Source organism: Bacillus rossius, chromosome 2 (genome assembly GCF_032445375.1).
Source record: "Bacillus rossius redtenbacheri isolate Brsri chromosome 2, Brsri_v3, whole genome shotgun sequence".
NCBI lineage: Eukaryota > Metazoa > Arthropoda > Insecta > Phasmatodea > Bacillidae > Bacillus > Bacillus rossius.
The window spans coordinates 132,414,095-132,436,503 of NC_086331.1; the positions used below are offsets into that span (position 1 = coordinate 132,414,095).

At 38.8% G+C, this 22,409-nt stretch overlaps 1 protein-coding gene across 4 annotated transcripts in view; it reads right to left on the reverse strand.

Moving 5' to 3' along the window:
- Positions 1-17,764, reverse strand: part of LOC134529853 (uncharacterized) — a 54,606-nt gene extending 36,842 nt beyond the window's left edge. The window contains exons 1-2 of one of the 4 annotated variants that reach the window (XM_063364368.1): positions 17,634-17,764; positions 3,534-3,679 (exon numbers count right to left, since the gene is read on the reverse strand). In XM_063364368.1, the coding sequence (XP_063220438.1) occupies positions 3,534-3,679; positions 17,634-17,657 (170 nt within the window). In that variant the 5' untranslated portion in view covers positions 17,658-17,764. Of the gene's footprint in view, positions 1-3,533; positions 3,683-17,633 lie in introns of all 4 variants that reach the window. The other 3 variants (XM_063364367.1, XM_063364366.1, XM_063364365.1) reach the window with 3 other exon arrangements.
- Positions 17,765-22,409: the final 4,645 nt, after the last annotated feature.

A 22,409-nucleotide genomic window follows, 5' to 3' on the forward strand; every position in this document is an offset into this window, starting at 1 on the left:
TATATTCCCTAGTGTTATTTAAGATTTACAAAATCGGAAGAAAAATATAGGTACCGACTCCAAATTGTTTATTTTCTCCTTAGAAGTTAAATGGTAATGGTGATACATTACTGAATCAGTCCATACAGAAAGCGCTTTCTTTAGTCAACACTCTAGTAAGGTTGAGTTTGGCCAAAAATAAATCTATAATTATTAAATTTTTTAAATTGGTATTATCAATGTATGTATATATACTATATATATTTCCCAAACATTTATTTAACCTCATGCTTTTGAGAATTTTGTTTAACGGGCTGAAAGTTATGCCCTTCAGCATGGGTTGTTTCTTCTGTTGGATGTGTGAATTAAAATGGACGTTTTCCATTTCCTGGCATTGGTCAACAAATGCCACGGACGAAAGGACAAAAGAAAATAATATGAAACACATAGGACAAAACTTTTCGATGCCTGGAACTAGAATTCTACCTCTCACCCGGAAACGTGCACAGAGTACAGGCCTGTAAATTGTGTTGTGTTAGCAGTGGTTATACTTTAACTTTATTTTTGTTGTGACCACTGTATTTGAACTGTCTTACTTTTAGTTGATTTTTTTTTTCAGTTGAATTGAAGTGAAACTTCTTTACAGCCGGCAGAGTATGTCGAGGCTTACCGAAAAGCGAGAAACAATAAGTGCGTAACAAGATCTGTAAGTAACGAAAACTCTAGGTAAAAAAAATTAAAAAATTGTAGGTAACGCAAATTGTAGGAATGGAAGGTGTAGCGATCAGGAGTGAGGATCTCGAGAACATGTTTGCATAATAACACTGATGCATAATTTCACACTTTCTTGCGCACTCGCATACTTGCACTCTTGCATACTTAATCACTTGCATGCTTATGCACTCGCTTGGTTGCAAACTTGCTCAGCTGCATACCTGTGCACTAGCAAGCTTGCTCACTTGCGCAATTGCGCAGTTGCATAGTTGCTTACTTGCGCAATCACATACTTGTACACTTGCCTGTTTGCATACTTGCACACTCGCATACTTACAGCCATGGTCACCGAGAACGATGGAAATGTGAAGGAATGGTGACGGCGCGGCGGTAGAAAATTACTAGAGACCGGAAAAATTCGCGAATTCATTTCGCGATATGCTAAAATACAAATAGTTATACCTCAGTGCTGCCTCTGCTATTGGCTCACAACTCACCTGGATGACGCTGGGCCAATGAGAAACGACCGACCAAAGCTTTATCGAATCACAGGCTGCTACGTTGGGACGTCTCACAAGACAGCAGCCAATGAGTGGGTGGCATTTGACCGAGTTTACGTATAACTATGGAGTTCATCCTGCAATTCATTGAACCCGCGAATTTTTCCGGTCCCTAATAATTACAGACGCGTTCGAAAAAAAAATCAGTTTTCAAATAATTCAGCGGTGTTTCTTGATATCCCTCAAAGACGTGTTTCACTTTAAGGTTTCTTTGACTTTTTTTATATTTTTATGTATATAAATTCTCGGTGGCATCTAATTTGGTGCCGTGAATATATATATATATTTTTTTTGCAATTCCATTTAGCAGGACTTATTTTAAAACCCAATATATAGGCTGCCAATAAACTTAATTTTTGTAGTTTTTAAGTAAAAACGTGATGAGGGTGTCAAATTTTAACCAAAGTGTAGCACATTTAGATTATATTTCAAGTTCAGGGGGCCGAGGCAAAGATCTCCCCAGTCAGTGGCATTGACGTCACGACTTCAGTATGGCTGCCGGCACTAAATATCCTCGCACTGGTCTCTATTTTCCGAGCCTTTTGAGATAATTGAACCGGTATTCGAACCACTATCCTCCTGAATCCGAGTTCTATTTTTCCAACAAACTCGTTTCACCTATTCTCACATGTCAAGAAAAATTGAACATTTTCTTGGTCGCCTATCTGGGTTGCTTTCATGCTGCAACCAGTTAACAAACTTCTATTGCTATTTTCCACACTGCCTGCAGCGGATGAGCTACACACTGTTATCTTATCACCACCATTATTATTATTATCATTTTCAAAGATAATTATTGTTTTTTTTTGTGATTATTTCAAACACTTAACATTTTACGATAGCAAATTTAAATTGAAAACGTATACATTAAACATTGGGAAGTAAGAGTAAGACGCGCTCAGCTATTGGTTGCCTGTTCCGCCCTGGCAGGAGCAGAACCAATGATCGTGTGCGACACACGGCCGCACTACGCCACCTCGGGGCGGGCTGTTACACTGCGAGAGATTGAAAACAATCAAATCCAATGAAGTGAACCTCAGAGATACTAAGATTGAAGAGGATTTTTTTTTTTTTGTGAAATAGGCATTTTCCGAATATTGAACAAAATATAACCGTGTTCACCTATACATTTTACTATAAAAAGTACTCGAAAGATAACAAAATTGATGGTGACGTACATATTGTAAATGTTATTTTAAACATTCAGGATGCAAAATATCTCATGTCAGTGATAAAAACACGAAATTTCAATAAAATTCAAGGCAAAAATCAAGGTTTTATCACATCGTCATCGATTCTAAAATCATAAGGCGTTATAATGTTTTGTACAGCCTTAAAAGTATGTAATAAATTTGATTTAGAAAATTTCTGTTAAAACCTTTGATTTTTATTACTTTCACAACTATAAATTTAACATTTTTTTTCCTACCACTAAGCTTTGAACAATCAAACTTAATAGTACATTAGCTCTGCACCGTTATATAAACACTGTTTTTTTATCTTACCTTTTGGGGAACGTGGTAACAGTCATTTCCCCTTGTTTACTTCCCATTTGTTTGGAAGTTTGAAGTGTGATTGCTGTCAGTTACAAGTGAGTAACACAAACTTACATCCATGTAAGCGTGACGCAAGCCTATGTCTCTTTGTTCCCAAAGCTGGCGTGCATTACTGCGCTACAGAATTTGGTTTAAATAAGATACCGATACCACAGATTTTTATTGACCTATTCGGACACTTGTGTTACGTGGCTTGTAATTGTTACTACGTTTTGATTGTGTGTTTTTTTTAATTTCCGTAAATTTCGAATTGTGTTTTTTTTTGTAATCTTCTATGTAAATAACGAATTCACTTCGGTTTGCCACTACCCTTACTCATTATATGGCAAAGATTACTTTCAAAATTGCTGCCCTTTCTCTTTGTTTGTCCTGTTGGCACTAAGGGTTGCGCAGAATGTCTCTGCGCATCGTCCGACGGTAATTACCTTACATGTTTTTTTTTATTCTTCTCAGTCATGCATGTTAACTTATCGTAACGTTCCATCAGGTTTTCCTACAATACAAGTTAAAGTTACTTTTTGTAAAATAACCGTTAATATTAATTTGAGTTTATAGAGAAAAAATTCAATTTTATTTTTTACAGTGAAGCCACTACTTAAGGCGCTCAGCAACCATGCAAAAGTCTACTGCTTGAAAAGGCGTTAATACCAGCATACAAGTCCCACAGTGGAGTGTTAAGTGGTGCTGTGTTAAAGCAATGCCCAACTCGTCGAGAGCAACTCACTTGGAGATGCCTGCGTCTTGGTGCGCCGTGTAGAAGCCGGAGTTCTCCCTGGCCTCGCGGCGAAGAGGGCGAAGTTCCTGTGGCTGGGGATCGGACGGTCGACCGTATGTCTCGACCAGGAAGATACCCACCACTGCTGCTGACAGCTGCTGGAACAATACAAGCAGAATACAGCGCGTGAAGTAGGTACACCTCATTGATGACATAAAATACAAACAGCATGAAGTATGAGTGGTAGTGCAATGATATTTATGATAAACGAAGTTATTGTGTCATTATTGATTAAGAATTCATAGAAATTTGGGAGCGTTAGGCCACATAAATCATAATACAACAGACGAACACAATACAAGAAGACATTATTTCACGAAAGTAGATAAAAATAAAATATTGGAGGACAGGATTGGGAGCCAGAAGACGTCTTGAATGTGCCAGTGTCACTGTCAGCCATCTTGGATTGTCGTCTGCTAGTGGCACTCATCTTGGTTCTAACTTCGACAACTAGAGTGCACAAGTCATAATGCAAGAGCGTGATGTATTGGATTCAACAATGCAATGTAGTGTTGAAATTGAATGAATGTTGTGTGATAGGAATTTTTATTCAAATAGTCTTTAAAAGGTTAGTAAAGCCCTGGTGTTTTTAGTACTATGTGTTACCGAGGCAGCATTATTTGCGAGAATCTGGATGCAGGCCAGTGGTGGCCAAGCGAGTCTCGTACTGCATCTAAGTTTTTTTGTTGTTGACCATCTTGCATTAAGTCAGAGTTTAATCTTAAATGTTGTAGTGCACTGTGATTTGTAGTTAAAAGTTTTATGTAATGACCATCTTCTTACAAGTAATTGTTGAATTTTAAATTTAGTGGATGCTAGTGATGTTTGTTCAAAAAAATGTTGTGTGGTCGGAAATACAATGCGGCTAAAGCATAATTCTGTAAGTATTGTAGTTTGAGTTAAATTATGCGTGTGATAAGCATCTAAATAGTCTTAGTTTTTTTAATGTAATTGCTGTTATGTGACTGAGTTAAGTAAACCGAATAAAGTGATGCTGCTTTCATATTATATAAGCTAAGGTAGCAAAAGAAAGATCCGTGATTAAGTTCCAGTTGTACAGCACGTCCATAAAAGAATGTCCCAGTTATAAAATGTAATAGTATCAACTGTAAGCGTTGTAGAGTGTTGGTACAAGGTCACAATTAAATAATAACTCAACAGTTGTAGATCAGCGCATGTACGAGTGCTGCTTTGTTGTTTTCTCGCTTGCAGCGCCACCTATGTTGAAAAAATGGCTCTTTCCGAAATTAGTAGAAGTTGAACCTGTGAACCTTTTTTGGCAACAGGATGGAGCCCCTCCCCATTGGAATCTCTTTGCACGAGAGTGGTTAAACGTCGAAATCCCTGACCGTTGGATTGGTCATAATGGTCGAGACGACAGAGCTCTTTTCTGCTGGCCTCCACGTTCACCTGACATAACGCCATGCGATTGGGGCTTATAAAAGATCGTGTCTACCTTCCGACACTGCCTAATGAGACACATAATTGAAGAGGTTATTGCTTCCTTTACACCGGACGTGTTAACCATAGTGTGGGAAGAATTGGAATTTAGGTCGGATGTGTGCCGTATAACTAAAGGTGCAAATAGTGAACATTTGTAAAGAAAAACTAGATTAGTTTGCCTTCAATTTTATGTATGATTTGTTGTAAATAGTCTACATAAAACACTTATAATATACCATTGAAACTGGGTCGTTCTTTTATGGACATCCTGTATTTTGGTCGTTCGTTTATAACAGTACCGATCAAGTTCTATACTGTGAGTTGCAGGCCTTGAGTCGAAAGTAAATTGACTCAACTCGACATTGGCGCCGCTGCTTTGGCAATCGTCCAAACCACGCCCTGAAGAAAACCAAATTGCAGTAATTGACAAAAGCACGCACTCAAGGAAGCAGATACGTATCGGGACAGCCATGAAAAATTTGGCGTGCCCTTGATTGCGGTCTGTATTTCCGCATCATTCTCGCCATGCAATTGCTACTCGAATAATCAAGGCCAAGTGTGTTTGTCTGCATCGTCAGCGAGAATGCCACGGGAGCTGGAAGGTGCTTTTGTGAACAGCACCTTCACACGAGTGCCATATTAGGCTGGCAACGCAAAAATATTAGTAAATATGAGTGCAAATACGTTCTTTAATTTATTCATGCAATTGGGAATTTTGATTTAATACAATTTCTTTGACATACGCCATTGCAGTTTTGCACTGTTTGTCATGGGAAACATTCAAGAACGTAAATTAAGAAATAAAAATGAAAATATAAACCCTCAGAGGACAAGCCTAAATCAGCTATGTCAAACAGATAAACCCAAACATGTACCTGAACAGGTATTTTGTACAACACAACGACGTCAGCACAGACGAACACATTTAAACTTAAATATCAGCAGAACAAGAATTCATTAGAAGGAATTTAGTCTTAAAAAATAATAACAGCACAGAAGAACACAGTGGGCTAACAACGATGAGAGAGTTTTAACAATAACAGTAAATGCAGGCAGACAAGAAACATGGACAACACAACAAATATACAAACACAACGGTTAAGATAAACAAATATTATGGACAACACAACGACTACAACACAACGAACACAGTAGTTTACTAAGACAAAACAGTTGCGACGGTTATGCCTGATGATGGGAACAGAAGATATTTCCCGAAACGTCGTCTACATACATACATTGACCACTTTCTAGCTCATTTAAAACTTCACCATGCACTACAAGTTCACTTAAGAGGTAAGTGGTAATGTGAACTATTTAATGATCTTCAGCTTTATATATATACAATTTTCTGGGTGATTATCACGGTACTCTAGCAGTTTTTGTGCTCATGCATCCTTGTAAGTATAGCCTTTCGGTTCCCTGCGAAACAGCATTTCGTGCAGACCTGTAGTCCATATGTTTTGTAATCCTCTACACATATGATAATTCCTGGTTCACTGTCTATTTATTGAGCACCGAAGAACCATTTATTATATTTTCTATACACTTCACAGGTAATGTCATTATTCCAGCTCGTGAAAACTATCAGGTATTTACTAACCAATCCATTAACTTGGCGTCCATGTTTCCTTAATATACGTCTGTGCACCAACTGGGTACTTTGAGCATCTCCTAATCGGGCCGTACATGCTACCATCTGAAGTACACATCGGTGTAAAAAAACAAACAAGATATGAATAGACTACATTTCCTTTTCAATTAATTCTGTGCTTTAGAGGCACGCTTTCAAAGGCAGACAAAAGCCACCCGAATACAAAAAATAAGTGCCCTGTAGTTTAATTTTTATTTTATTTTTCACCTTATTCTCATTGGAGTTGAGGTGGACCAGACGAGAGATGTAGGCATGACAAACATGATGAAAATCTACCTCTTGTTCACTCCGAAGGAACAGTCTGCTACAAGTATGTCTGGATGAAGCCTCCAAGTTGAGCAGAAAATTCTTGTTTATGCCGAAGGAAAGTTCGAAATTTGCGTTCCTCTCGCCACGCTGTTGGATTCGCCAAAGATTACAAGCATAAGGTAGTTCGTGCTGCTTCTAGCCAACATGCACATTAATGCGATAGTCACTGATGCAGATAAACCACAGAATTGTGCGCTGCCACATGAGTCCATTTGAGTGGATGCTGCCTCACATATGAGTATATATGGATGATTGCATCAAGATGCTGAAGAATATAGAAAAATGGCAAGAAGATTGATGTTCTGTTCCGATACTGGAGCTTCGAAACATATGCTGCCTTGCCACAAAGCCAACATATCAACTGGACAGGTACGTACAGCTTCGCTATGGAAAACCAAGATCCACCATCGTTGAGGATGAAAAAGGGGACACTCATGCATAGAGACCTGCAAAATTCGCGGATTCATTCGGTGATATGCTAGAATTCAAACACATATACCTCTTAGATAATTTTGCTATTGGCACACAGTTCATATGGACGAATCTCAACCAGTTATAAACCCTAAACCAAAGAAGGATCGAATCACAGACAAACCAGCTGAGACGACTTACAAGTCGGCAGCCAATGAACTTGCGTTATTTTCCCGAGTGTACAGGGGTATGTGCAGTCTATCCTGAAGGCCATCGAAACCGCGAATTTTTCAGGTCTCTACGTCATGCACAATACACACATGCCAACATAGACACGCATATATAATTAAGAATAGTTCTCTCTCCTGTGTTCTTAACGACAAGAAAATGAGCAAGAAATGTGGTGGCAGTCCTGTTACGTGGAGAACGGGTCCCGGCACTTCTGCGAAGGCGACCACTTCCCCTTCACCCCCCCCCCCCCCCCCCGGCCAGGCGGTGACTGGGCACATGCGGTCGAGGGGAGGTGTGACTGACCTCCGCTGACCGCCAAGTCGACCACCTCCTGAAAGTCAAGGCTCACTAGTCACCGCGAACACCTACTTTTTTCATCCGCCTCTTCTATTTATGTTGACCACTCGCCCCGCCCCGTACGAGTCCCTGGTCTGAACACGGAATACATCTCGTGCCTTGTTTCATCCTGCAGCCATAAAACCAGACTGGCGGCCTCGAAGAAATTTTTTATTTTTAGTTTACCTACAATCAACTTTTGATGTTATATTCTTGTAAAGTAAGTGTCATTAAAAAAAAATCCGAATTCAAATGGAATCTTAATTTTTTCTGGGCTTACTACGCAAATGAGGGAAATGACTACAAAAATACTATATCACAAAGCAGACGTAAGTCAAAATTATGCACACAGAAAAAATTAACATTTTGAACATGATTATTTTACATTTTGTATGTTCACACGCATCACTTATTTGTCCAAGTAATTAGCCGGTTCCAAAACCAAAATAGAAATAAGTATGATAAGCAAAATAAAGTTTGACTGGTAGCAGATGTTTCGCCTAGAACGCAGGTGTCATAAGCACTAACATTAACAAATGAAAATAGAAATGAAGAATCACTGTACAAAATAAAAACAATTGACAAGAAAGACCATAATCAGTAAAATTACTGCCAAGACTAAAAAAAAACCACATATCGGTATCCTCTTACTAACAAAAGCGAGGTCAGAAGATAATGTTGATCTTGTTTTGGGACATCGACCGCGGTTGAACATAGCATACGTACTTAGTTAGATGATTCCACGTGTTGGTCTACCATTGCCTTTCACACGAATGAGATGGTGAACAGACTACACAACAAACAAGCTATGGTCCAAAGCCATTCCCCCAATACAACAATTTACAAATAAAGATCCAACTTTGTGAAAAAAATATATAATGAAATTTGGTTTCACATATGTACAAGTAGCCTACATACTTCTAAGTCCCAATCAATTTTTTTTAAAAAAAAGTTACAAGTGTTTATTTTTTGCTGTCCTTCAACTATTCCTTAAGAAGACTCAGTTCGCACAGCCTAGAAGGTAGGTGGTACTTCTAGGGTACAAGTTATATTGCCGTCGGTTATAACGTTTTAGTTCGGGTAACGGTCGTACGACTATTTAACTGGTACGTTTGTAGCAAGTAATTTGTAAGTAGAAGCGTTTTCCTTGCTTGGTGAACCTGTGATGGCCCCGGGATGAGCAGTTCTGGTTTCGTCGGTGGACGTGAGACGCGATGCGAGAGGTGAGTGGATGCCGCGGAGCGAAGTACAGTTGGGTGTCGCCTGCGGTGTGACGACACTTGGCCGGCGACGCTGTTGGGTCAGGCGTGGACGTGAATGTATCCCGTCACCTGACGAAACTCGCGACAGAGCTGGGGGCTAGCCACACGCCGCGGAACACATCCTGCGCCAGTGTTGCCACACCTGCCCGAGTTCTGGTGTGCGTCTGCACCTCGCTACCCGAGAAGATCTGCCCGGGCGATTCAAATGTGCCAGGACATAAATATCGAACAATATTGACTTGATGTAAGTTTTTGGACATACGCCATTGCTAAGCACATGTATGTCTGTAGAAGAAAACTAAAAAAAAAATAACCAAAAGACTAAAACACAAATTAAGCAAAAAATTGCTGTTGTCAACCCTCATTTTTCCTGCCCCTACTCAGTCGCACCTGTGATTTCGTACCATGTGCGTCTCTTCCTGAGGACGGGAGCAGATAGCAGTTCCCGAAACGTCGCTTGTTTCTGTTTTGGAAAAATATTGTGTTTACTTCGTCTTTTCGTTTTGTCGTGTTTTTGTCTCGTTTCAACTGTTGTGCTGAATTTTTTTGGGTTCAATATTTTTGTGCTGTCATCTTTTGTGGGGGTTTTTTCATTCTCTTAGTCCATTTTTCTTTGTTTTTCTTTGTTTGTTGACCATATTCCTGTTATGGAATATTATGTGGTGTTTATATCCTGTTGACAACAGCAAATTTTTACTTATTTGTGTTTTTGTCTTTTGGGTATTTTTTAGTTTTCTTCTACAGACTTACATGTGCTTATCCATGGCGTATGTCCAAAAGCTTACATCAAGTCATGCACTCCCATTGCACAAATCTTTCAAAGATAATATCGAACAATATTGACTAGAACTGAAAACCAATAAGGGAGCCCTGGCCGTAACGCACCTACAAACATCCCTCCCTATCTTTTTCCAATTTTCCGCGGCCGCACTATATCCCTAGTGATCTCTGGAGAACTACAGGATCAAGCTGCATCTAGTATCAAGTGAATAAGGGATTGCTCCCCCTTTTGTTTTCTTGACCCAGCCCTCTTGGCATGAGCCCTGCCGGCCTGGGGCCCCCATACGCCGTACACGCGGAACAGGAGAGGTGTTGGAGATCCAGCTATGTCCAGAGGCTGAGGCTACCCATCCCAGTATAGACACCACCTTAACCCCCCGCCTCACTCAGCTAACCAGATAATTGGCTGCGTCCTAAGCCCTTAGACGTTATCAGCATTGCTGGCGTCTACCCCGTTCTACCACATCACAGCGGACCACGGGTTCACTGGGTGATGGATATCTCTCACTGAAAACAATCTTGGCTACGCTACTAAAGCACAACCCAAATTGAAGTCGCCATATTCGTATTGACATTTTTCAAATGTGGCTAGAATAGTTGTATCCCGCGCCCAACGTCGCATTTTAAAAACCTACGCGCGGACCTTGGCAGTGGAGCCAGTATTGCATTTAAACTAAAAACATTTTATGTTGTCGCGCTATCATTAGACTTAAAAGAACAATGTATATGATATTTGTATTAAATAAGATTGCAATACTTTGTGTGTGTACCTGATTGATAGCGGAGCTGAGAACTTCTCGTACCCCAAAGTACCCGAATGTAGTTGAGTGTACCCAAATTGTGTTTGCTAATGCTGTCAACACTGATGAGCGCTGGTTAGGCGGACACTCAGTGGAGGGGCTGGCCTACCAACTTACTAACATCAAATAAAAACAATCTTGAAACATAGCTTGTGGTTTGTGCTAAACGACTGCATAATATTACATCGGCATTAAAGAGGCCGTCCATAAAAGAATGTCTCAATTTCAATGGTACATTATACAATTTTAATTTAGACTACTTGAAACAAATACATCTAATTGAAGGTACACTTATGTAGTTTTTTCTTACAAATTTCCAATATGTGCACCTTTAGTTATACGGCACACATACAACTTCCCAACAATTTGGTTAACACGTCCGGGGGGTGGTGTAAAAGGGGGGGGGGGGGTGTCTGGCCCCGTATCATAAGAGGGTCCGGGGAATTTTTACAATCCAGATTCAAAATGGTCAATTTTGTGGCTTTCTAATGGTAGTTTATTTCTCCCTGAAATCCAATATGTATAATATATTTATCATAACAATTATTATAAACGCAAAATTTGTATGTCTACAAAATACACTTAAATACATATAAAGGTCCCACAATTAATTGTTAGGATTAACTTGAATATTACAACACAACTGTTACGTTAATGTTAAATGTTGAAAATCTGCAGACGAATGTACAGTTTCATTTCATTGCAAAATCCCCTTCTCATGACGGCAGAAGATCGGAGTTTGTAATGAAAATTTGATTAACTTCTATTATAGTTTTCCAGATAAACCCAACGTTTAATATAAATTGTGTGTATATATTTAAAAAAAAAGTCTTATCTCCTATGTTCAGTTTTGAAGATGCTGTGCCTACCCGCTGGTAGGACCACGACTACCGTTACAAATATGTACTCGAATGCTTTTTTTGACGTGATAACGTCTTATAAATCAATGGACGCCGGCTGCACGCACGAAAAATTGTCACGTTCCGCCTGAGCCGAGCGTGCAAGAACCGGCCAACCACCGTGCGAAAAAATGTTCTATAATATCACACAGGTTAATGCGGACTTTTTAACAAATTGTTCGTGATTATATTTAAACAAATTAGGTATTTAAATCAAATTTGCAAAAAACTGTAAATAAAGTTTGAAAATTAAAAAGTATGCAATTTTTCATCAATGTTTTCTTATGACGTTATCACGTAAAGTTATCGTCCGTAAACCGACTTTACAGACAATCCCCCCCTTTTTTTATTTTTCAAAGGTCCCAGAGACACGTTTCATTCGTCCGTCATCTTATTGAAAGCTGAGTCCTTATCGTCCCTTTCGATGTATTCACTGGACGTAGAGGCAGCGAGGGAGATCTTGCCCCTCATGCCTAGGGGGGGGGGGGGGGCATGTTGGGTCTCAGTTTTAGGAGTCTCCCAGAAAAAAAAACACCCAGCACACAAACAATCAAGCCAATAATAATAACTAGGGCCATGCATATTACGCGAAAAGATTCCGAGACTAGCTGAACATTAAAACACTGTAGCATCGTCTGTGTTTTGTGATAGGGTGAGTTTCTTTCAGGTTCATGACGATTGTTAAAACACCAATCACAGTAATTCATTGCGGAAGCAAACGCGTCCTGAGTGGCTCGGTCAAACAATGCATCGACATCTCTCGCAGACGGCCGCCAATCACAAGGAAGAAACTGCTAGTGCGCGTATACCTTGTTGCAGTCTAATAAGCGTTCAGCTTTATTCGCGACAAATGCCTGCCCCTATTAATAACTAGAAATCTGCACAGCGCGCATGTACCTCCCTGCGCAAACAACTGAAGATCAGTGATCGCAAATTAAATAAACTCAACACACAAAATTCAAAGTCATCCGAAATATCCACCCTCCAAATCAACATGCAGTCTGGATACTGACACTGAATTATGTGTATGGTTATATGGGGCGTGGGTTTATTTGAAAAGTACGCATATTTTCATGTCAGAACTCCAAGATAATTAAGCCTTCGCTGTTGGCATGGTCGAAAAAGTAAAAACTTTTTAAGTGGTTATTGTATCCAAGCCAACTGAAACAAAAATAAGTAATGTGACGCTGATAATGAACCACGCAAATTCGCGAACGCGTTTTACTTCTTAGAGAAAGATTATATTATCTAACTTCCAACGGTATTTCTTCGTTCCCAAAATAATCGTTAAGTTGTCCTCCATTAATATATTTTCAATAACATAAAAAATATTAGTTTATTATTTAACAATACAAATTATATAATAATATGTTTCTACTTAGTGTAGATAAATAAATTTTAAAATTTAGTTTAGTTCAAGTCCTATTCTTAACCTAAAGCTTTTCAATATCCATGATGTTCGCGTTTTTTGCTTTATTTACAATCTAATAGAATTTTACTCCCATGCGCTCTTCAGTGCAATGAAACTGTTTATACTGATGAGCGCAACGTAAAATATTACACTATTTAGTAAAACAAAATTATCATGAAACATTTCCATTTTCTGCAAATATATTATTCGAATAGTTTAAAATTTGAAAAAAATTACTTATTTATAAATTATTGCTGTGAAATAAGTTTATAACTTTTGTGTCAAAATAGCGTAAAATACTTAATTAAATATTTTATTTCGGAGCTTTTTATTTTTCACTTTTTAATGGGTGTTTGATACGCTCACACGAAATACATGACTTTAAAATTAATATTGTTATGTTTTACATAAATACAACTTACTTGCAGCAGATTTCTTGCATGCGATTTGTCAACAATAGCGTGTATTTGCTATTAAAAAAGAGAAAAAAATTAATTTCCTCTTCTTCAAGAAGTACTTGAGATAAAAGAAGCGACTCCTCGCTAGAAGAGCAGTCTTCATGCTCGCTAAATAGAATACAATCATTTTAAGGTTACTAAATTTAAAAAAAAGACAGTTAAGATTTTTAGAAAACAAACAAAAAAATGTTGAGTTAATTACCTTTCATTTCAGCTGATTATTAGTTTAAGCATGTACGTTTGAAAATGTGCACTCTGATGAAGGTGTTACGGCCAAGTGAGTACTTTTATCCAGAATGCGACAGTGTGAGAAAAATATTCTCCACTAGTTAGCTTAACGTGCCTAATGCGCCCGTTGAAAAATTATGAGTACGACAAACATTTAAATTTAATATATACGAAATATTGATCAAAAATTCAAATTTTTAAATGTTTTTTTAAATACAAATTATTTCCGATATATATGAAATGATAAAAATATATTTAACAGAAATTCGTTTTTAATGAAGAACCTCTTGAAATATTACATTGGGTGTTAATTGTCTCTGGTCATTTAGTAATCTTCCTTGCTGTGGATTCGATTCAATACACACCAGGATGGCGACCATGTTGGCAGTGCGATTCGTATGAAGCTGCTCAATTGAATAGAGTTCGCAACAACATTAGCATGCTACAATTCAAATGTGCCTTAACAGCTATTCGTGATGAATTTAATCCGATCATTAGCGCTGGAAGATTGACACAATAGTGGTTGGTAGAGTCATATTTGCAAGTGAAGGCCAACAACTTGAATTATATTAAACATATATATATGTGGCACAAAAACGTGGGAAACTATGCAGAGGCTCACTTCTTTATCACTGAAAAATGCTTAAACTATCGGTCTCGTCAAACTATTACGCTGTGCCCACCATGCATAGTATCTTTGCGCCACGGACTCGGCAGCAATGCTAGGAGGATCAGGTTAGCAAAGAGCAGTGGAAATGTTACACTGTAAGCGCATGAAAACAGAATTCATACAGCGTTACAGAGTCAGTAAATGAGTCAGTAAATTAGTCAGTTATTCGCGCATTATTGCAAGACAAGGCATACAAGTTATATTCTTAACGCCCCTTATCTCTTTAAATTTCCCTATTCTCTGAACTGTATAGTTTCAAAACCAACGGTCACCAACGGTGTTAGAAAATAATACCTATGTTCATTGCAATAACATTATTATAATTCAAAGAATGTGCAAACATAAATTACAAGTATTATTTTTCCCGTGTGAAAACACTACCATTGATGAGAGCTGAAAATAAATTTCACTACAAGAATTTGGCTTTATTTTTTAAAGAAAAAAACTGATTATTGCTCCAGAACTAAAATTTTTGTAATAAAAATGAGATAGTGTCTTTAACTATAGAGAACAATATCTGTGCAGTCAAACTTAAAACAAAAGCATGGCGTTTTTATTTTGGTTAAACACGATGACCCGGACAAAGGACATCCCAGAATTTGCATGGAGTGGTTGGGGAACATCATAGAAAAGAGAGCACAAGATGGCCGAGCCGGGGTTCGATCCCGGTGGCAGTGTTTTAGCAGTTCGCCACCTCGTTAAATGAGACTTAGTGGGACATGGCTTACAAACTAAATGGTTCTAAAGACACCTGTGTTTGAGATGGGATCTCGAGTCAGAAATCAGGACGGCTGACTACTGCATCACCGAAACCCGCGCAACGGTAAAAATAAGGATCTTTAATAAAGGATGCCGTGATGCCGTTGGAGTTTGAGGATAATAAAAAAAGACTTTTTTTAACAGCATGTACAGTTCTCAAAATTATCATTCAACCATCTAGTTTTGCAATTCAATTGTTATAAATTAGGCAAAGCATATTACTTAAATTGGGACTGGAATTTTAAAATTGCTTATATTACGAAACAGTAAAAAATTTCCCTGCCAGTGGCGGGAAGTATAATTGGTTAATGAGGGGATATACCGATCACTTCAAAATCACATTTATAATATTTTTTCTTAAAAACAATAATATTTACCACTTCTGATAAAGCAACCAACTTGAAGCCTAGTAGAATTATTTTATTAACGATTTTAAATTTTGAAAATCTTGTAATATATCATCTCATTTTCAAAATCTTAAACGGAGGTTGACCCAATATTTCCATATGAAATTTATAAAATCCAAGACTAGATAATTTTCTCACCTGAATTATAAATAGGTACGTGTGCATAAATAGCAATATTTATATATCTTTTTTTTATCTCACTATAGTTATATCATATTTTAAAACTAAATTTTGTTACTGGATTTTGGGACATTAGTAACATCCCGAAAAAAAAGGAAGTTCCATTTCCTGGCGTGTATCCATTCTTTTATACGTATAAAGCAAAAAAAGAGTTTGATTTTTCAATTAATCCAGCAGGTCTGGCTTTAAACCTATCAGGAGTGTACTACCGCCTAAAATTGTTTGCTGCCATATTCACTGCATTGCACGCAAAAACGAGGCATATTTCTTTAATTGATTAAAAGGGTCACGTGCTTCATAAAATGAAGCTAAGAGCATACTTACCTACAAAATGTTATCATTGTTGCAAAATGAAAACAATTTAAATTTCCATTTAAACTTATGTTTTTCATACAAACGTCTCTCTTGACGTAAAAAGACTGCCTTTTCCCGTAGATTTTATGTAGAGATGATCATTTATTAGTGGAAGGATGATGATATTATTGAAATTTTTCAAAAGTCGGTTGCTTGAGCTCTACAGAAATTCATTCAAAACTGTTCAAGGAACCACGTAATAATATTAGCACACTTGTCTCCGGCTGGTTATGTAAACATAAATAAGATAGACGCCTGAATATTAGTACTACATAGTTTAACCGAAAACCAAAGTTAGAATACTTGACGATATTCGTTTGATTGTTTTAAAGATTAAGTATTTACTTTTGACGTGATAACGTCTTATAAATCGATGAACGTCGGCTGCACGCACGAAAAATTGTCACGTTCCGCCTGAGCCGAGCGTGCAAGAACCGGCCAACCACCGTGCGAGAAAATCTTCTATAATATCACACAGGTTAAGGCGGGCTTTTTAACTAATTGTTGGTGATTATATTTAAACAAATTATTTAAATTAAATTTGCAAAAACTGTAAATAAGTAATATTTGAAAATTAAAAAAGTATGGTTTTCTTATGACGTTATCACGTAAAATTATCGTCCGTAAACCGACTTTACAGACAACCCCCTTTTTTTACTTCCACTTTAGATTTCAGGTGTAAATATCGTACAGGCGGGAGACAGGTTAAACGGCGGGGCCTCGTGGCTGTGATTCAGGTTCTTCTCCCGGGCGGGCCAAACTGGGCTGTATAGAGAGCAGTAAATGTGGCGGACGTTGCTCGGGGTTCCCACTGGACATTCCCCGTCGCTTGACGTCACACTAGCAACCCTGACGACCCGGTGTCGTGGAGACAAACGCTCACTCATTTGTTCCTTTGAACGGCTTCGATGCGCTGCTGCAAGTGACACGCTGCGATAGCCCACTGGAGTGAAAAAAAAAAATCTTTATTTGAGAGACAAACTTTTAAAATTTTTTAAGCTCATCACCATCATTCCACAACGTTTCATAGTTAATATCTATACGACCCTTTACATTTGTAACGATCAGCCAATCACACAAAACTGTAGAAACAAAATAAAAACAATTAATTTTTAAATTATACATGAACAATGACTATTATCTTTGCAAAGAAATTTGATTATTGTGTGTTATAACCATACGCCAACGCTATTTTTACGCTGTGTGTCGTGGTGAAAAACCCGAAGAACGGAGAGAACAACATATGAATACGCACACTGAGAACCAAGCTGAAATAAGATAATGTGAAATATTGAACGCACGGACAGCACATGTTATGTTTGTGTGTTTGTTCCTCCGCTCCTCAGGGATTCGCCGCGGAGGGCGCGCGAGGGGGGGGGGGGATCCGGGCGCAGGTCGCGACAGGTCTCGACGGGTCTCGACAGGTCTGGACAGGTCTGCGCGGGGTAGGTACTCACGAGGGCGCTAGCGGTGAGCTGCATGTCGGCGGAGCTGGGCGCTGTGCGTGCGGTCTCTCGGAGCTGCCTCGGCGGAGTGCCTCTGTCGGCGGCTGCTGTCTCGCCGTCCCGTGCCCCAAACCAGTTCCTCCTGGCCGCGGGTCCCTGCAGAATCGCGGGCGAAGTCCCCCCACCCTAGCGACCGCGACCCCTCAGCCACAGGCAGCGGTTAGTACATCGGGCTGGCTGCGAGCCAAGACGCCCCTCCTTAAGCTGTTATTCTCCCGCTGCCGCCTTATGCACACCTCGTCCCACGTGACTCCACAAGAACAACCCTCACCCGACCCCCACACCCAGGGGAACCGACGAAATGTTGCTCACGGCCGAAAACCTCGTCGGCGGAACACTCGCCGATCCTTGATTATTTCTCAGAAACAGGCTCCTGGTCGATGATTTATTTCCCCATGGAGGGAACGACCCTACACCTCCCTCGCTCACACGTGACTCATGCCTATGTCATGCCCGGGCATTGCACCCGGAACCCCGTGGCATGTCGCCTCAGATGCTTTTACGGCTGTCCCTGGCGCCGACGCTGTTTCCGCTGACACTTCAAGGCCACTCAGTGAACTGAGTCATTGGACTCGCATAGCCTGATACACAACTTCTCGAACCATTTGCAATTAAATATTTTAAAAAAAATCCCAAAGGATGCACAGTTTAAAAATATTTTATTGCCATGTAACGGCGACATCATTGAGTAATTTAAAAAATATTTTTTTTAGAAAATTACTTGTGTAGCGTTCCTCCACTATGATGAGTTCAAATACTGAGAGAAGTGAGGAGTTTCAATGCACAATATTTTTTTAATGAGTGAAACAAATTCCATTACAAATAATTTTGTCTTAATTTTTGGTACACTTTTCGTTTTTTTAAACGCTATTCTCTATGCTTTTGAGCATCTTATTTGTGTTGGATTTTTCATAATTTTCCATAACATTGAAAAATATTACATTTTACGTAACTTATAGTCTATTAAAAATTAAATAAAGAGAGTGACCTGTAACGATTTACTCAAGTCAACTATGATCTATAAATGGAGAATTGTTCAAAAGTTAATTTTTTTCATTTAATTCATAAATCAAGCTTACAGGTCACAACTGGTTCAACAAATTATACATAACAGACTAAAAGTGGGTTTTGTCACCCATTTAGTTCTACGTAGTGAAAGGTTGATGGTGTTGCTAACATTATAAAAAGTTACATTCTTGAGCTCTACAAGAAAACAAGTCACAAATTTATCGAGGAATCACCTCATAAAAATACAAATTTGTTTCCTTCATAATAAGTATGCATAAATAAGAAAATCGCATGAAGTAAGATAAAAAATTTAATTAAAATCCAAAGTGTCAGTACTTGTCAACATTCATACAATTGTTTTAATTATTGTGTTACTAATGAATTTTCCCAATTATATTTTGTGTTAGAAGCTTATCAACGAGAGGTCAGTTCTCTCGCCTTCCACTACGGTTTCGATTTCCAGCCGTGTCAAATACTGATTTTTCGAAAACTAAAGATGTGGTGAACGTTGCTGAGCACGATAAGTGTTCACTCAAATACCTAAACCATTACTGAATGAACACAAGACAAAAAAAACTGAGCATAAGTTAATTACAATTACTGGCTTAAAGTAACTCCCACTCACACTCCCACCGACTGTTGCATCTGGCAACTGTTTCATTGCCTAATCAGACCTTAAACATTCCACCCCCAATCGACAACCAAGCAGTATATAAAGAATGAATATACTGTTGCTAGTAGAAAAAAAATGTCTGGAAAGAATAGCCCAATTAATTAATTTCAGTTTAATTTGTAATCCAATATTTAGACTGTTAGTTAAATTACGATTCAAATGTCTATCCACAAATTAACTGTCCACTATTCACTCTCCCCACTGTGCTCGACAGCGGCATACTCTACTGTTCATCTCTTACCACGCACCTCGCACCCAACACACTGCTTCGTACCACTCACTCGTACACCACGCACACACACACACACGTACCGTGCCAGATGCTCCGATCTCCACACACGACGCCCGTCTCTCGTCGCCCGCTATCGCTCGCCAAGGCGTCATTCACCCTCATCACTTCACTGCTGTACCGCTCCGAGGATTCGCCCACATCACCACTAGTCGCTCTCGCTGCTACGATCGAGGACGCACCACAACGCCGAACGTACAATAACGCCAAAAACCATAACGCCGAATGCCCAATTGACTACAACGCCGACAGCTAGAAAACTGCTGTGTACCACAACGCCGAATTACCACAACGCCGAAATACATTAACGCCGAATAATGTCATTGCAGGACTGCCACAAAGGTTAGGTTAGGCAAGGTTAGCACACAAATTCATTCAGTTGTTTTTCATTTTGCTACTGTGCCCCCCCCCCTCCCCCGCGCAGCAACATTTTTCGGCGTTACTGTCTTTCGGCGTTGTGGTACACAGCAGTTTTCTAGCTGTCAGCGTTGCGGTCAATTTGGCATTCGGCATTATGGTATTCGGCGTTATTGTACGTTCGGTGTTGTGATATTTCGGCGTTTTGGTAACGACCCGCTACGATCGCGCGTCCTCTCAGCCATGCGAATCATGCCCTAATGCGGCGATTTTCCCGCTTGCACACGACTGTTCGCGCATGTACATTCGCGAGGTACATAAATAACAAAAGTTTACTTGCTTGGGATTACCTGCCACCTGTTGAATTCACGCCCAGCAATTCCCGAACAGTCTCTAAAATAAATGTTATGTTGTAAAATTTTAAGATGGATAAATTGTTTTTGCATGGTTATAAGTCATAGCTCTACAAGTACCGGGGGCGATAACAATGATGAAAACACAAAATATAATTGCAGAGAAAGAAAAGAAAGTCAATTTAATTTTGTAATATCTGAATTGGTAATAGTTTAATTCGTATGTACTTCATTCAGATTCATAGTTCACAATCAGTTCGCTTATGTTATTGTCATTATTCATTTTAAAATGAGTTTACTAAACTATTGCATATTAAATGCAGACAAAAATGAAAGAAAAAATAATTGTTTTATTAGTAAATAGGTCCTAGATTTTCAAAAATGATATTATTAAAAAAAAAGAGCGCGTGAAACTCCGTACATCTCATAGAAATGAAACGTTTTGGTAAACCTCGACTTGTAAGTATATCGTAAGGGTTAAAACCGCAGAGAGCGAGAGAGAAAGAGAGAGAGAGAGAAAGAGAGAAAGAGAGAGAAAGAGAGAGAGAAAGAGAGAGAGAGAGAGAGAAAAAGGAAACAAATACAATTTTCTAAATAAACATGAATTAAGGAAAATCATATCAATGATATCAATGACATCAATGATATCATGATATCAATAATTTTTCATCAATCAATATTGATTAATTACAATAAATATTACTCACTGTTGAAATACTCACACCATAGAAGAAAATGTGTTTCGTAAATATCAATGCTAGGTTTGATTATAATAATTTTTTTTATTTAATTTTTATATTATATGTTGTTATACGTGATCGAGCATTCTAATAGACTGTTTTTGTAATCCTACAAATATACCTTACAATTGAGTTACAGAGCAACAGATTCTGCCAATATGTTACATAGGTACGCATAATGCAATGCATTCCTAGGCATTGATAATGTTCTGCCGTTGAATTAATGAACAATGACAAAATGTCGGTAATTCCGTGGCGAAAACTAAACGGCACGGACCTACCTCACGGTAGTTATTTATATTATAGCCATATTGCCACAAAGTGAAAACAAAAACAAATAATATTTCACGGACGGGATTTTGTTTAAAATTTATTTTAACTTGCATATTCTTAGTTGGACATAACATATTTATACGCTCGTGAGCTCATAATTATTATTGGTGTGTGATTTATTTAATCATATAATAATTCGTGACGAATATTTACCCTGTAAAACTAAAGCGTGAAAAGCTTTATGCCAAAAAAAAATTATTTAGTTTCACAACTAAACAATACTAATAAAACACTGTTTAAACAATACTGATTTACACAAGTAATTAAAATAATACTTTGCGTACTTGAAAGATAAAATTTTCTTGTGAGTATGGCCCGTGGCGCGGTGCACAACAATAAGCTGAAACCCCGTTGTGTTTCCCTCTGCCCAAATACTGCCTTACTAGATGCCAGAAAGTCAGACATAGGCGGGTCCCTACCGTGACCCGCCTATCCCTGCAGCATGGCGGGGTTCAACATGAGCCGCACGCCGCCACGTGGAGCCCGCTCAAAGGGAACGAGTTCTCTGCACCGTCCGCAACATACTCTCCTTCCTTTTCGCCTAAGAAATCATTTCACGTAAAGGTTGCATTAAAATTTTACTCTCATTAGAATTCTACTACAAAATGTTATTTTTATATAGAAATGATAACTTAAGTTTATAAAGAAGTGCATGTAGTAAACTTCTCAAAAAAATGTTTTATTGCCAATCATAATTTAAAAAAATATATACATAACGTAGTTGCACAAGTGTGCTTTGTCTTGAACACAAGACAGCAGTCCTGTTCGCTCGACCACGAAATACCCGACGCCTGCTTTGTTTATCGATTCTCCCGTCTCGCAATCCCCCCCTCCCCTGACCACAAGTAGGTGGACTATTCCCCCCACGGGACGCCCTGCTTCCAGGAGACGGCCGTTGCGTCAGCGCGCTGCTGCCAGAACTGACCGCCGCGGCCCGGTGCCAGCGCTGCAACTGTTTCCGCGTGTTGCGGCGCA